The 14,106-nt window shown below is 36.3% G+C and overlaps 1 protein-coding gene across 1 annotated transcript in view; it reads right to left on the bottom strand.

Annotated features, from left to right (window-relative positions):
* The window catches only part of HTT (huntingtin), a 76,963-nt gene that overhangs the window by 46,427 nt on the left and 16,430 nt on the right, over nt 1-14,106 (bottom strand). Inside the window, exons 10-22 of the mRNA XM_074148136.1 lie at nt 13,263-13,310; nt 9,927-10,007; nt 9,148-9,512; nt 7,388-7,511; nt 6,986-7,104; nt 5,922-6,033; nt 5,119-5,259; nt 4,273-4,431; nt 4,085-4,182; nt 3,559-3,698; nt 2,627-2,690; nt 2,124-2,224; nt 499-645 (exon numbers count right to left, since the gene is read on the bottom strand). Coding sequence (XP_074004237.1) covers nt 499-645; nt 2,124-2,224; nt 2,627-2,690; nt 3,559-3,698; nt 4,085-4,182; nt 4,273-4,431; nt 5,119-5,259; nt 5,922-6,033; nt 6,986-7,104; nt 7,388-7,511; nt 9,148-9,512; nt 9,927-10,007; nt 13,263-13,310 — 1,699 coding nt within the window. The remainder of the gene's footprint in view (nt 1-498; nt 646-2,123; nt 2,225-2,626; nt 2,691-3,558; nt 3,699-4,084; nt 4,183-4,272; nt 4,432-5,118; nt 5,260-5,921; nt 6,034-6,985; nt 7,105-7,387; nt 7,512-9,147; nt 9,513-9,926; nt 10,008-13,262; nt 13,311-14,106) is intronic.

Here is a 14,106-nt window from a genome sequence, read left to right as displayed (position 1 = left end):
AACTCATAACGCCTATAAGACAAGATATCTAAACAGAAGAGTTTAGGGAAGTATAGCTGGCAGCAAAAATACAGCAACAACATCACACTATCAAAATAAGGAGTCAGTACAGGCTTCTGTAACCACAATCATTCACACGATGTGACGAGTTATAAATCCTGATCAACAATAATGTATACACATGACTAGATTGCAAAGCTGCATACACTTGTGCAATTTAATGGACAAACAGGGTGACCTCACGATGAAGAGAAGACAAACTTTATCACAGAACAATGACCCCCTAACAACCAACATGTGAGCACGTCACTAGTAATTCACACACCAGTTTGTTTTTTAAACACGAGTCTGTTTCTGCAGAGCCTAGAACTACCACAGATGTTCCTACAGATCAGAAAAAGAATTCATACACACATGGATTTGCAGGATTTAAATATGATTCTAGGCATCATGAATTGAAATTTGGGTCCACGTTCCTTTTGAAGTCACATAACATACCTGGTGATAGTGCTCACTGCAAAGTGAGATGGAGGCTGTGTTTCATGCATTAGTAGTTTCAGGTAGACACTGCTTTGGTCTCTTGCTACTGCCACAACTGGATCAGCCTGTCCTTGATCACAGTTATAAAATAGCTTCGGAACAAGCCTTAATGACAATTATCAAAAAGGAGAAGTATTACTCAAGAAATATTTAATACACAATTTAAAGTGCATTTAAAATACATTTAAAATACAATTCAGAAAGCTGCATACGCTAATTAGACATACCAAATTGTAAATAATGCAAAGTAAAACTCATATTGTTAAGCTGTATTTGTCTTTATACAACTGCTTTTATTATAATCAAGGAGCTCAAATCAGGACAAAAGGAACTGCTCTAGACCCATGGTAGTTTAAAAAACATCAACTCTTTTATAGAGATACCTACCTATACACACTACGATGACCACTATGCTGGAGATATTTCTCTCTCAGTGTTCCCTGTCTCCCCAGATACTTCCCCATGGGTATCTGCATCAACTGAAAACTAATTTCTACCTGAAAAGGACAATTTTTCACCATCTGATTCCTATGCAACAGAACTTAAAAGTACAGTAAGATCCAGTCTTCTTGACCAACAATATTTTCAACTTAAACAACAGTGAAAAACTGCGGTACACATTTTTCTTTATAAGTTCACTGACAGTACTTCCAACGACTGCCCATACTGGATGTTTAAAGGGATTGCAGCAGATTTCTTGGGCAGTGAAGTCTTTTCCAACCATAACACACATGCTGCCACTAAATCAACACGAAGACACTGGAAAAACTCCAACTTCTTACCCCTCAGTTAACAAAGTAACTCTATTTCAAAATCAAGTCCCTGAATAAAAGCAACAAATACTAACTGTGATGCAGCAGTTAATGATTTCTCTGCTCAGCTGTTTGCACAATACAAACGCTTTTAAGTAGCAGAATTTTTAAGGGTTCTTTGTCCTTTACTTGTTATTAGGAACTGACAGTAATTAATAGTCTGAAAAACTAGGAAAGAGACTCCTCTGACAGTAAAATGTTCCAGGAATTCAGTATTAGATGCTCCCAACATCTTTAAACATAAAGCATAAATCCTTGAATTCTAATAAACAAACTACTGACTAATCCTTACTGTTTGGTGCATTTATCGGGACAGCAATTTTAACTGTAGTAGGTTACAGCAAACAGCTGCTTTTTAAACAAGATTAGCTACTTTACTACAACCAGTGAGCATGAAAGTTTTAAGATACACTACTTACACCCATGTGGAAAGTACAATGTCTGGGAGTTAGGACAACTTGATAGAACTGCACCATTTTAAGTCCATCAACTACTGTCAGGATACTGAAGAAATCACTTCAGCATGCAGAAAACTAACTTGAGAAAGTTGAAACTCAAAGTGACCCTCAGAATGTAATGCTAATAAAAATTGCTTAATGATTCAGAATGACGCACGCAGGTACCATAAAGCTGCATTTGTCTCCCATCCCTCAATTAAACAAAAATACAAAAAACCCACTAAGGGATTATTTTAATTATAGGTACATAGTAACATGTTAATATCTTTCTAAGCTCCTTTTCTTCTTTAGAAAATGAAAAAACAATATATACCTTACTAATGAAGCTGCAGCTACATGTCTCACTCTTGGATCTTCATCTCCAAGCAGGCATATTACAACATCATTAAGCACTCTCTCCTGAAGTTTCAGTAGCTAGAAAACAAGTTAGCACAGTAAAGTTCACTGAACATTTTCATCATTTGACTAGATTGTTAAAAGATAGTTAACAAGTGAGATTTCATCTGTCATACAAGTCTGTAAGACAATCTTTACCTTAACATTGCCAAATACACCATTTAAATACACGCCAAAATTTTTTTAAAGTTAAAAAAAACCAACCCACAACAAAAACTACACACAGCCCCCAGAGAACCCAGAGACATTTGAATCTCTGAAGTATCTTTCCAACTGTAACATGTCTCAGAACATGAGCCTACTTATACAAAACATACTTACAACAATTATCAGTGTTGATAGGATTTAAACATAAAGTGCTGAAATTGCACTGGTACCTTAGTGCAGAAACACAATATACTGATTGAGTAATTTACTTACACCAGTATAATGATGAACACCTCTGTGCAAGCTGTAAGTTCTTCCTTCCAAGAAGCTCACTAGCCTATAGTAAAATAGAATTTACAGTACATTAGTTACCATTAAAGGTTATTTCTTCCTTCAGTGCTCTGAGGGTTCTTTTTGTTTGTTTATTTTTTTAAAAACACCACTGCAGGGAAAATACAAGAAGTAAACACACTTTTGTGGCTACCTTTAGAATAGGTAACCTATTTGCTAAACTACTATCTAGCTAGCGTAACTGAAGAATTACTTTTCTTTAGTTAAAAAATATTATTTACACATTGTGATTGTAATTGTATTTTTTTTCCATGCATGTAAAAATCAGACTGTTTTGAAAAGATGGTAACACACTCCAAGTATCACCACTCAGAGTATAATTTTTTTATACTCAAATTTTGTATAACTAAAGATTAACTTGAAGAATTTTCATATAAAAACCTTTGGTCTTTCAGCTTAGAACCTGTAGAGAACGAGTGAATGCAAAAAGAGGAAGCAAAGTCATATTCATTTCAGTGTAACACAAACTGAGCAATAGAAGAGAGCTGAAAATAACGGAGAACAAGTCAGGGACTTTTTCTTTAAAAAACACACACAACTGGACATAAAATCCAAGTTAGTTTCCAAATTATATGGTCTCTCTCTGATCTAAATCTGATTTACAGAAGACTTGATAAAAAAGACCACCACACTAGAACCACATATACAATGTCACTAGGATTGGGCTTGGCAGCAAAGTCAATTGTAACTTGAGAAAGGAATTCATACATTCTTTATATGAATGATTGGTCTGAAGCAGTTTTACAAAACTCATTAATGTTTCACAAGAAACCGCTCCATTTTGGTTTCAGTTTCCTATACATAGTATCTTTGCACCGCAGCTCCAACACCCATGGAAAAATATAAACGCTTACCGAAAATCTACTTCTGCAAGTGTTTCCAGAAGTTCCGTCCTTACTAGCCAGTACGAGCTATTCTTCAGCGTAAGGAGGTCAACAATTAATTGTAAACCCAGTTCACTGTAACTGCTACTACATAAGCTCATGATGCAATGCTAAGAAGAAAAAAAAAATAAGAAACAAAACTTTCAGTGGTATTACCGAAGAGGTTCTCTGAATCAAAAGTATCTAAATTACCATAAAAATTTGTTCTATTTTGAGTTTGTTAGGTAATGTAACATTACAGTTCATACCAGTACATTTAAGACTAGAAATACTGTGATCAGTTTACATCACTACACAATCTAATCAACATAACTATTTTCCATCTGTTTGTTTCTCCATTTCTGTGCCTGAATCCATGTTTTCTACAATAAAATTCCCGGGGAAGACGTAATTGTTTTTGCTGCATGTTTATACACCTGACCATAACAGGATCCTAGTCAACGAATAACGCCCCTGTGATCTGTGGTGGTGCAAATAAATTAGCACTTCTGCTTACCCTCACAGCTGTACAAGCCAGTTTGCATGTAACAGAGGACTCATCTTTCAGTGTTTTCTGTAGCAGAGGTATGCAGTCTACCAAGGAGAAGAGATTTCCTAACAAAAAAATAATTTAGAGCAATGAAACAAAAGAAAATTTTGGCTACAGTAAAAAAAAAAAAAGACACCCTTAAAATAAATTGTTACCTGTTGAGCTTCTGACATTTATTAGCCATTTTTCCACATCAAAGCGGGATTTAGTGAGAATGGAGTTGACAATTGTTCCACACAGAATTGCAGTAGCTCCTCTAATCTGGGGATCTCCATGGTCAATGTAGTTCAGAATATCTGATACATACTGCTCCTCTAAGAAAATAAGTTACAACTACTTTATTTTAAAAATACTAGTCTTGGACTTAACTGATCCCTAGAAGTGTTGCAGTGGAGGTACCAATTATTGTGCAAACAATGTCAGCATATTCACAATACTATAGTTCTACCTTTCAGAGATCCCTTGCATGTAACCTACAGATCATTCACACCATCCAGAGCAATGATCACATAAACCCACTAGTGATTTATTTCAATTGTACACAAATTGCTCTGCAGAAATCCAAGAACAGTTTTGGTCAACACTCCACCTTTGCCACTATCAGTATCGAGCCGGTTGAATACTCCAGGTCCCTGACAATCATATTGTAGCATTCATAAAAATGAACCTAGTGGCTTAGAAACCATATATAAGATGGTCTGAAATAAATTAGAAGAAACCATTTATAAGATCTATAAAGAAGTGATTTATTTAAGTTGTACTGACAAGTTGAAGCTGTTTTAGAAGCTGTACAAGCTCATCCACTGAAACTTAACTCTTATTACCAAAGAAATCCCTATCTGATGATACGCCGTACCAGCGTGGACAGCACATTCATTCCAATTGGTGCAATATTAGTTTGCAAATACTAAACTGGGTTTAGAATTTTCAGTATAGATGCTGCCTCACTATTTGAAAACCAAAAGACACAATTAAAATGGAATATGTGAACCGCAACATACCATACTCTTCTCCCATCGCTTCAAGGGGTGTTTTATACAGTTTGCTGAAGAAAGACTCAGGGTGAAGTGCAACGGCTGCTCCAACACAACTTACTGCCAGGGCTTTTACACTGACTCTCACATCTCTATCAGGAACTAAAGCTGCGGAGAACAAAAAAAAAAGAGGAGGAGGGGAAGGGTAATTAAAAGCTTCCTAAATTGTTAATTAATATGTCTGTGTGATATAAATAGCATAGCCTGGACAAAAAATAAGAAGGCAGAGCAAGTAGTTCCAGTTTATCAGAGGCAGCAGTTATATATGGCACTTTTTTTTCCCCCAAAAATAAAAAAAATGTAAAAAACAACACAATGGCAACTCAGAAAATTGTTTCCTTAGCTTCTACTGAGGTATTGATAATTTTACAGCGGACAAACTGGGCACCCAACACTGATGAAAAGAAATACTAATGTTAGATTGTCTTCACAGCTTCATACAATCTATAAACCATCATGTCCCCACAGGTTTTCTCAAGAGAATTTACAAATTGAAAATGTAATTATTTGATTTAAGGGTTAAGTTACCATAACACTTCTTTAGATGCCCAATGGTTCAAAATGGGGTTAATTGTAAAATGGCATAAGTTTAAGTGTCTGTGGGTTGTTCTGTACCCTGGTGTGATTATTTAAATCGGGACTGACATAGAAAAACCTCACCTCCGAAACCTCCAATGAAGTGAGATTAAAAACCAGAGTAAACTGTTCCCATTTCCAACTCTGTACAGTGAAAGACACAATGAACCAAGGAGTCTTAAACAGAAACTTACCTCCTTTTTCCCCAGTGAGTAGAAAAGAGGCTGACAGAAGTCTAACGCAGTGCACTAAAGGAGCAGAATTTCCATCGGTATAGTGACCTATGTCCCCCTTTACCCTAGAGGGCTATTGAAGGCAAAACACAATTTTTATATAGATAAAAATTAATCTTCAACTTAAAACATTAAGCACAGCAAGGTTTAGAAATACTGCACATCCCCAAATGTATAAAAGTTGTAACACAAAATGTGTTTAATACATATTCCAAAAAAAGGCCTTAAAATGAAATGCTTTCAGGAAGTTTGTAACCAGTAACAGAATTGGTTTAATTTTATCACAGAAACAACAATCATTCTATAGATTTTATGAATTACCCAGACTTTCTCTTTGTATCTGAAGGAGTCTGATAAACTGATAAACTGCTTTTGGTCACCAAGCAATGATCTTCGGAAAATTTACTTGAGAAGCAATTAATACCCAAGTTCTTTCCAGAGAAGGCTGACAACCTTCTGTCGTTACACATTTAGAGTTCCCCAGTAGCCCAAGCTGATCTGCCTGCCACAAGCCAAACTCCTTTTGCGCCAGCTCAGAACAAGGCCCAAAGAGAAAGTCAGAAAACCGTAAGAGGAAAACAGTAACCTATGGTTAAAATGGCATGAGCCTCACCACAGAATGGGAGGCTCGAAGAGTAAAACATAATAACTACCGAGGAGACCATAAAGTTACCTACACAGCTACCAACCAGCACAAAGATATTTCAGTATAAAGTATCAGTGTACCCTACAGTGTACAGACAAAAAGGATTTGTATTCTCAGCAGTTTGTGTTCTATTATGGTTTTGCTGGTGATTGCATTCAAGGTATCAACACGTGCGTATTCATCTTAAGTGAAATGAAATTCAGGCTATAACTAAGGTTTGAATAGTAAATCTGAGTTATTTTGACCTGTAATGAAGTACATCACATATACAGGCTACCCACGTTTACCACTAATTTACACGATCATCACTGTAATTTTAAATTTTTTTTAAACTTAGTTGTTTTGAACTTTAAACCAGACCACTGTGACTAATTCTCACCTTATTTTCATGATCACCAGGATCTGCTGCATCTTCTTTTGATGTAAATCTATCTACGCTGCTATCGGAAGGCTGCCTACTATGGCTCATGGTTTTCAACAGGTGAGGTTGTTGAAGAGCTTTAGAAAAAGGCAATTCATGAAATAACATTTCAGATGCAAATTAAAAGCACTTTAACATAATCATACAAACATGAAAAATAAATTAGCAGTGATCAAAACAAGTGATTCATTAGAAGTGCTGAAATGTATTCCTTATTTTACATTTCAATCTAGTTATTTGATTTCCATATTCATTACGCAAGTCTTCAGTCCCTTGGAAGTTAGACACCAGATGCAACTGGTGACACCTGCCTTAAAGGTGTCACCAGTTCTGTTCCCCCCATCCCATTTATCAACCTACCAATAGAAGAATTTCTGAAAGACTCTGATGAATCTTCTTGGAGAATATTTGCAGCTTCATCTTCCTCATCCTGCAGCTGCCCAATTTGCATTCCAGAATACTGTCCTTCGGCACCCTCCAAAACCTACACAGTGCAAAGGCAGGACTTAGAATACCTCAGCTTAACACACAGTACTAGATCTCAAACATGCAGTGTTAGTAATCTAGAAATAATTTGAAAGCAAATATGAGCCTGATAAATATTAGTGTACAGCTGCATGCAGGCCCTAAAGCAGTTCCCCTCCTCCTCCAGCTTTTGGTTAATCAGAGGCCATAGTTAGATCTGACGGTCGCCCACCTGAGCCATGAACATTAACCGTAAGAAAGTCGAACGGTCGGTGCATTGCCTCCCCTGCAGCTCTCCTTGCTCACTAAACCAGAGACTACTAAAATGGGCACTTCTAGAAGAGAGTTTGACCCTTGGTACCAATGCAATATATAGGCAGTAGGTACATGGAAAAATTACCATAGGAGACAAAAAAATTGATAATTTTAATGAAAGACAGTAAAAATAAAAGACATTTCATTGTAAGTTTACCAGAAGACACAAGACACTTCTTCAGTTACTCCCTGATTTTATAAGCACCTGGAAATTGTTCATTAAAAAGCCTGTGGTAAGTGGGACAATCCACTTTCAGTTCAGAAAAAATAATTTTACTTGTAATTACTGCTTGCAAACAGTATGCAAACTGACGTATGCAACAGTTTGACAAGAATTTGCAAGAAACGCATCTTGTCAATAAAGACAACTTGTCAAATGCCTGCTCACTTTGGGCTCTGCACAGCCTACATTTACTTCAGAGACAGTGCAATCATCACTCCTTTGGTTCTTGAATCCTCACACTTGCAGGAGTAATTGCTTATCATAATTGTATATTTAACATTTTTTGTAGTGGTAAGAGACTATTACTCTTCCAAAGTTACTATCAGAAGACATAAGTCAAAAGTTTGATAATGTTTGGAAAAAAAGAAAATCACAAAACCAAACTTAAGATATTCTAAGTTTTCCCCTTTTTGCATTTTCTGCTCTTGCTCCCAGGAATTACGTATTTGCTGTTTTTATTACAGTCTCACAATACACTTGTCTAAGAGAGACAAATGTCTTAAAATAGGTATATTGTATGCACATTTCAGGTGTTTATTAGATATGTTAACTGCTACATTAGTAAATCATGCAGTATTTGCAGAATATAGGATAAATCCTTAAGATGGAATCAAAAGAAAAAAATGAGTTGTATTGCCAAGTGAAAAAGCACAGGCAGAAAACAATGTGAAGCATTAGGTTTCAAAAGTACTCCTCTATCATTCCAAATAGACTGTTCACCCTTTAACACTTCCATTAGTCCTCCTGCGTCAAAACAATTAAAATATCTACACAAAATGAAGGATATGCAAAGAGAATGTATTTATGTCAAGCCTTTGATATCCACATTCTTTCAGTGAGTGACAATCTGTTAATGCCTTCATATAACCCACCCAGTGAACACACTGATTACAACTCTGTAGTTTTCAATTACTGATGAAGTGAAAGTGTTAAAAGGAGGTCAAGCTCTCCAATAGAGGTGCGAGCTGCTGACCTTTCCATTGTTACTAGCTGAGGATGGAAAAGTAGAAGTCGAGTAAGTAGATGAATCCAAGTCTGGGCCCTCCATGGAAGAGCTCTGAGATATGTCGGGCCCCTCAGTAGAAGGGGATCCCCCCTCTGCCCGTTGCACACTTACAATTTCAGAACTGTCCGAAGGGGTTACAGCAGAGTCTGGACCTTCTGTAGTAGTCTGCGAGCTATCACTAATTGGTGAGGAAGCCTGTGTACCATCATTCAAGTCCATAGTGGCATCTGACTGGACAGCACTGATCTGGCTGGAACTTTGACTCAGCACATCATCTTCTTCCCCTTGGGTAGCTGTACTGGTCAAATCACAGCTTGTCAGGTCTACAGAGTCTGACTGCAATGTATGTTGAGAACGTGGCTGCTCAGTAATGATATCGTGTCCGGTAGAATCAGCAGCTGAACTCCCTACTGACCCAGTTGTTGATACACCTGATGAAGAAGCCAGTTCACTGGTTATCTCACCCTTCATAGAAGCTGCAAAACACAGACATTTAAGAGTCAATCAAGTGTTTAAACTTGTCTTTCACTCTTGATAGGGATAGCACATACCACATAGTAAACTAGGTTAAGGAAAGAATATAACTGAACTTTTAGGCTACAGGTAACAAAATAAGCATCTGTAAGACACCATGCCATCTATACCAGGAGCTCCATCTGACAGCCTATCAGTTAAAAACAAAATTCAGTCAACTTCCTTAAGTAAGTATAAAAGTTTTATACCCAGGACTATTTATCGTTTCAGTTTTGTTAGCATGCCTTTTGAGTGTCCATTCACTTCCTAGTCACCATAACGCATCACTTTCATATTTTACATTGAGCAATAAAAGAATGGATTTGTAATGTATAGTAACACAGGTTGATTGCACTGCTAAAGGGAAAGCTAGCTACCTGCAAACGATGCAGAACTGACATCTGATCGGGTTTCAGAATCATCCTCCAAACCTTCTTCTTCACCAAGAAGTATTTTACCTGAGAAGTGATATAAGAAAAACCCTTACAGTTTTCCAAAATTACAGTCAACTTGAAGTGCTGAACAGCTGAAGTCGGTTAGATGTGAAATCTATTTTTAAAAAGTTTTTTTCAAAGCTATGACAGGCAACAGATGGAAAAAGAGAGAGGAATGAAGAAAGTGATCTCACCAGTCCCTCACTATCTGATCAGGAGAGAAATAGACAGCAGTGACAAGGAAAAACACAGTTAAGTAATTTTCTTTAACAGTGTAACCATTCAGGAAACTACCTAGGATCCTATTCCTTCTAGTTTATTTTTGTGGACTGTGTTTAAGATCCCACTAATTTTGTCAAGTATGTGTTATTACAAAGGCATCTGGATGTCTGCCTGCAACTCAGAAGGACATTTAAGCACCACAAGTAATAGAATAAATGACGTCTCCCTCCTTAGGGCTATGAAAATTATCAAAGTCTACTTGCAGTTTGGGGCTGGGAACTCCCAAAATAACAGAATGGGAAACACCCAAGGGGAAGAGCAGCAGAGTCTAGAAGCACAAGATGACATAAGTGAAACAGGATGATGAATCATTGATAACAGCCATTAAAATCCAGGGGCTACTAATGCAGAAATCTTCAGAGAGGCTTTTGCCATAGGAAAAATGAGAACTACTTACAACCTAACACAATCACCATAGAGTTCTCTTACTCACAGAGTAATGTCTAGTTTAAACAGAGGCAGCAGAAAGATACCTGCAGATGCACACACTGCCCAGGAGCAAACCAAGGACTTGACTGCACTGAAAAGTCTGTAAATGGGACAGGACACAGTGCAGACAGAGCTACTGAGCCCACCCTCATGGATGTTGCAAGACGCTTGCTGAGACAGAGGGATTCATGATAACTGCTTTGAGACAAGCCTGTTTTGCCATTTAGAATAAGCTTCATTGGTAGTCTTAAGATTCACCATGCAAGATACCAATGTTTTGATAACTCTAGGTGAATTCTTTTGCATCTCATTAAGTTAGCAGGGGGTATAAATTAACATTAAATTAACATTTAAGCATTAACAGACTTTTGCATTAATTTCTCTATCACAGCTAATTTCATACATAGCAGTAACACTGCAGAATTGTCTTCCTCAAAAAGTACGTTTTATGCTATTCAAACCTGTAAGTAACCATGACATCACCATGTATGGTCTATGTAAAATAACAGTAATTGAGAACTACACACTCCTACAAAAGAATGAGTAAAATCCTGCTAAGAGTTCCCAACAGAAAGCATGAAAGATAGTAAATTCTTCTCTATTCTTTTTCACATTTACATCCATTTCACTGACACAAACCAGGATATTCTGCTTTCCACAGCTGATCACCTTTAAAAGTGAAGGAAGAAGGACACTGAAAAACACTTGTTAGGCACATCAGGCTTTGTATGTTTAAATGAGTGTATAAAACAAGCTGTAGCATACTTTTCCACTATTTGGAAAAAAAAAAGAAATCAGTTAAGATGTAGAACGTAAGTTTTTAATTTCAAAATTAGTTTTCAGCCTTTTTTGCAAATAATTTTCTGAAGGTGAAACATAAACAAACCAACATAGGCCAGCTACTCAAGACTAAAGTTGGTCTGAAACACCAAGACTTAAAATACATGGAATACCTGAGTTCTGAGGTTAGGGTCACAGGTTTCTGTAGACCACCCTCACTTTACATCCCTACACACGAAGGAATGTTACAGATACGTTTCACCCATGGCCAACAGCAGAAGCCTACTACTTATATGGCAGTAGACTGCAAAACAACTTCAAGTAGGAACTGGGAATAGGCTTGATTTTTCCCTCCTTTCTACAACGGAGAGCAGCCGGAAATGAACAATTAACAATTTAAAATTAAACCTGTACAAAACAAAATCATGAACAGATTTCTTCAAATTCATTTATGCCATTTTTTTAAGACCACAAAATCTTTATACCATGATCTTGAAAAAGGATAGAAGCTGATGACTCATACATGTTTTCCCACTGAGTGAAGGAAAGGTTAGTGTTTTAACAAGTACTTTAATTGAATTTACACTACTATTAATACTTCAAAGTTACAATGCAGATAACTAACAATTCAAAGTATTAAAATGATGATTTACCATTTTTCATTTAAAAGTGTTATTCTGATTTGTTGTATTCTGTCTCACCTTTGGATGCTGCAGCAATACCTACTTTCAGAAAACCTTTCTTTCACTCTGTCGTTTCTAAACTAGAAATTATTGCTGCATCCATAAGCACTATTTCATTCAGCTCTACCCACTATTTCACATTTAGGTATATTTTAAAGTATATAGGTATATTCTTTAAGCATTATGAGATTCCTTGGACAAAAAAATGAGAGGACATTTGGAAAAAGCGTAAGCTAGTTGCTATAGCAGTCCTTAAAGTTTGTATAAATTTAGTCAATTTTCCCTTGAAGTTTTTCTTTTCAGTATCGCACATCTCTGCTTACTATGCTTGCACTGACTGCACTACACTCACACATAGTTCCACTGTAGTTGCAATATTTTGCTCACCTAAACCAGACCATTAAACTGTTACACAGCTGTACCTACAGTGATTCTAGTACTGATATGATCAATGTTAAAAGCGTAGACGTATAACTAGATATGAAGTACTTGCATGCACAAACTGGGAAAAGAATACTTCAGAGCAAGTTTTATTACTTAAAATCCTGCTAAGTGAATTACCTATTGAAGAAAGAAATGAAAATATACACAGTAAGACAGAGAACGAATAGCATTAATCATCAAGAACAGAAAAAGAAATTCAAAAGCATCATATCAAAGCATGCAAACATACACATGCGTTAGTGAAACAAGGATTAAAAAAACCGGCCTAACAAAACCAGGAAGGTTAACTATTTTATGAGTTACATTAAAGGTTAAGTATTACCATCAAAAGGAAAAATGCCCTGTTGAGAGAGACTATTTTTAGATGTGCTCTTTAAAAAAATGAAAATTGTATCAATATTCATGACCATAATTTTGCCAGTGAACTATAGAAAAAATAAGAATTATACTTCTTTGAATGATTTTAGAATATCTTGATTGCAATATCAGAAATTGCATCAGAATTGTTGTAAAATTTACAGTGATCAAGCTCAGCTGATAACACAAAGGCAATTGTGAATGAAGACCAAAGTTCAGCAAGACAATGAAGTGGGGAGGGGGAAGAAAAAAAAAAAAAATCAGAAAGAAATGCAATTAAAGATTTGTTTTTGAAAATAATCACCTTTATGCTTTCTCGCAAGAACAGGGCTGCATGAAGACCCCCCTCCAGCTGCAAATCACAGAAAGTAACACATCAGGGCAAAGACAGAGCTGCTGAAATCATGAAGGAATTCTAATAGCCACAAATGGGAAGAAAAAAAAAGCCCAAAGCCAAGAAAAAATAGCAGTCTTGTTGCTTTTGAAGCACAAGTTTTTTGGATCATTTGCCATGAAGTGACTTTTTATTTTTGTATGTCACTTGTGTAAAGTTTGCTTTTAAAAAAAATACGCTCTAAACTTCACTGCTATGATTGCTTCTGGCTAATGAATTACCTTCTAATAGCAGCAATATTAGAATGATCTGTTAGTTCGATACAGAAGTCCTTATGGAAATCAGATTTATTCTTTTGAAACAGGTAAGTAGCAGTTAGGAGAGAATTTTAAGAACATGCATTTCACAGACAAGAACACTATTAGCTAGTTTTAAAGTTATGGATAGAATTAAGTCATGCTTTAATTTCATGCTGGTTTTGGTATTCAGCAAGGACCCATCAGTTAATATAAATTCTGATTAGATCAGGTTTTTATGAATCACAGTTGTCAGATGCTTGGCAAGAAGAACATTAATTTTGTGGGAAAAAAAGTCTGCCACCACAGTCACCTTGCTCTGTGTAACCAAAAAAAAAAACCATCAACAAAAACTGTACAAAAAAAATACTTTTGAGTTTGTCATTACTCAATGAATGTATACCCACCTAAAGAAAGGAGGGAAAAAAACCTTTACTGTACCTGGGAAAAAGGCAAGTCATGCATATTTTATATATTTCATTTTATCCTGCATACTTTTTGGCTAACACTGAGAAATA

Source organism: Numenius arquata, chromosome 5 (genome assembly GCF_964106895.1).
Source record: "Numenius arquata chromosome 5, bNumArq3.hap1.1, whole genome shotgun sequence".
NCBI classification, from domain to species: Eukaryota; Metazoa; Chordata; class Aves; order Charadriiformes; family Scolopacidae; genus Numenius; species Numenius arquata.
The sequence above is the reverse complement of the archived record's forward strand: the minus strand, read 5'-3'. Positions and strand labels throughout refer to the sequence as shown.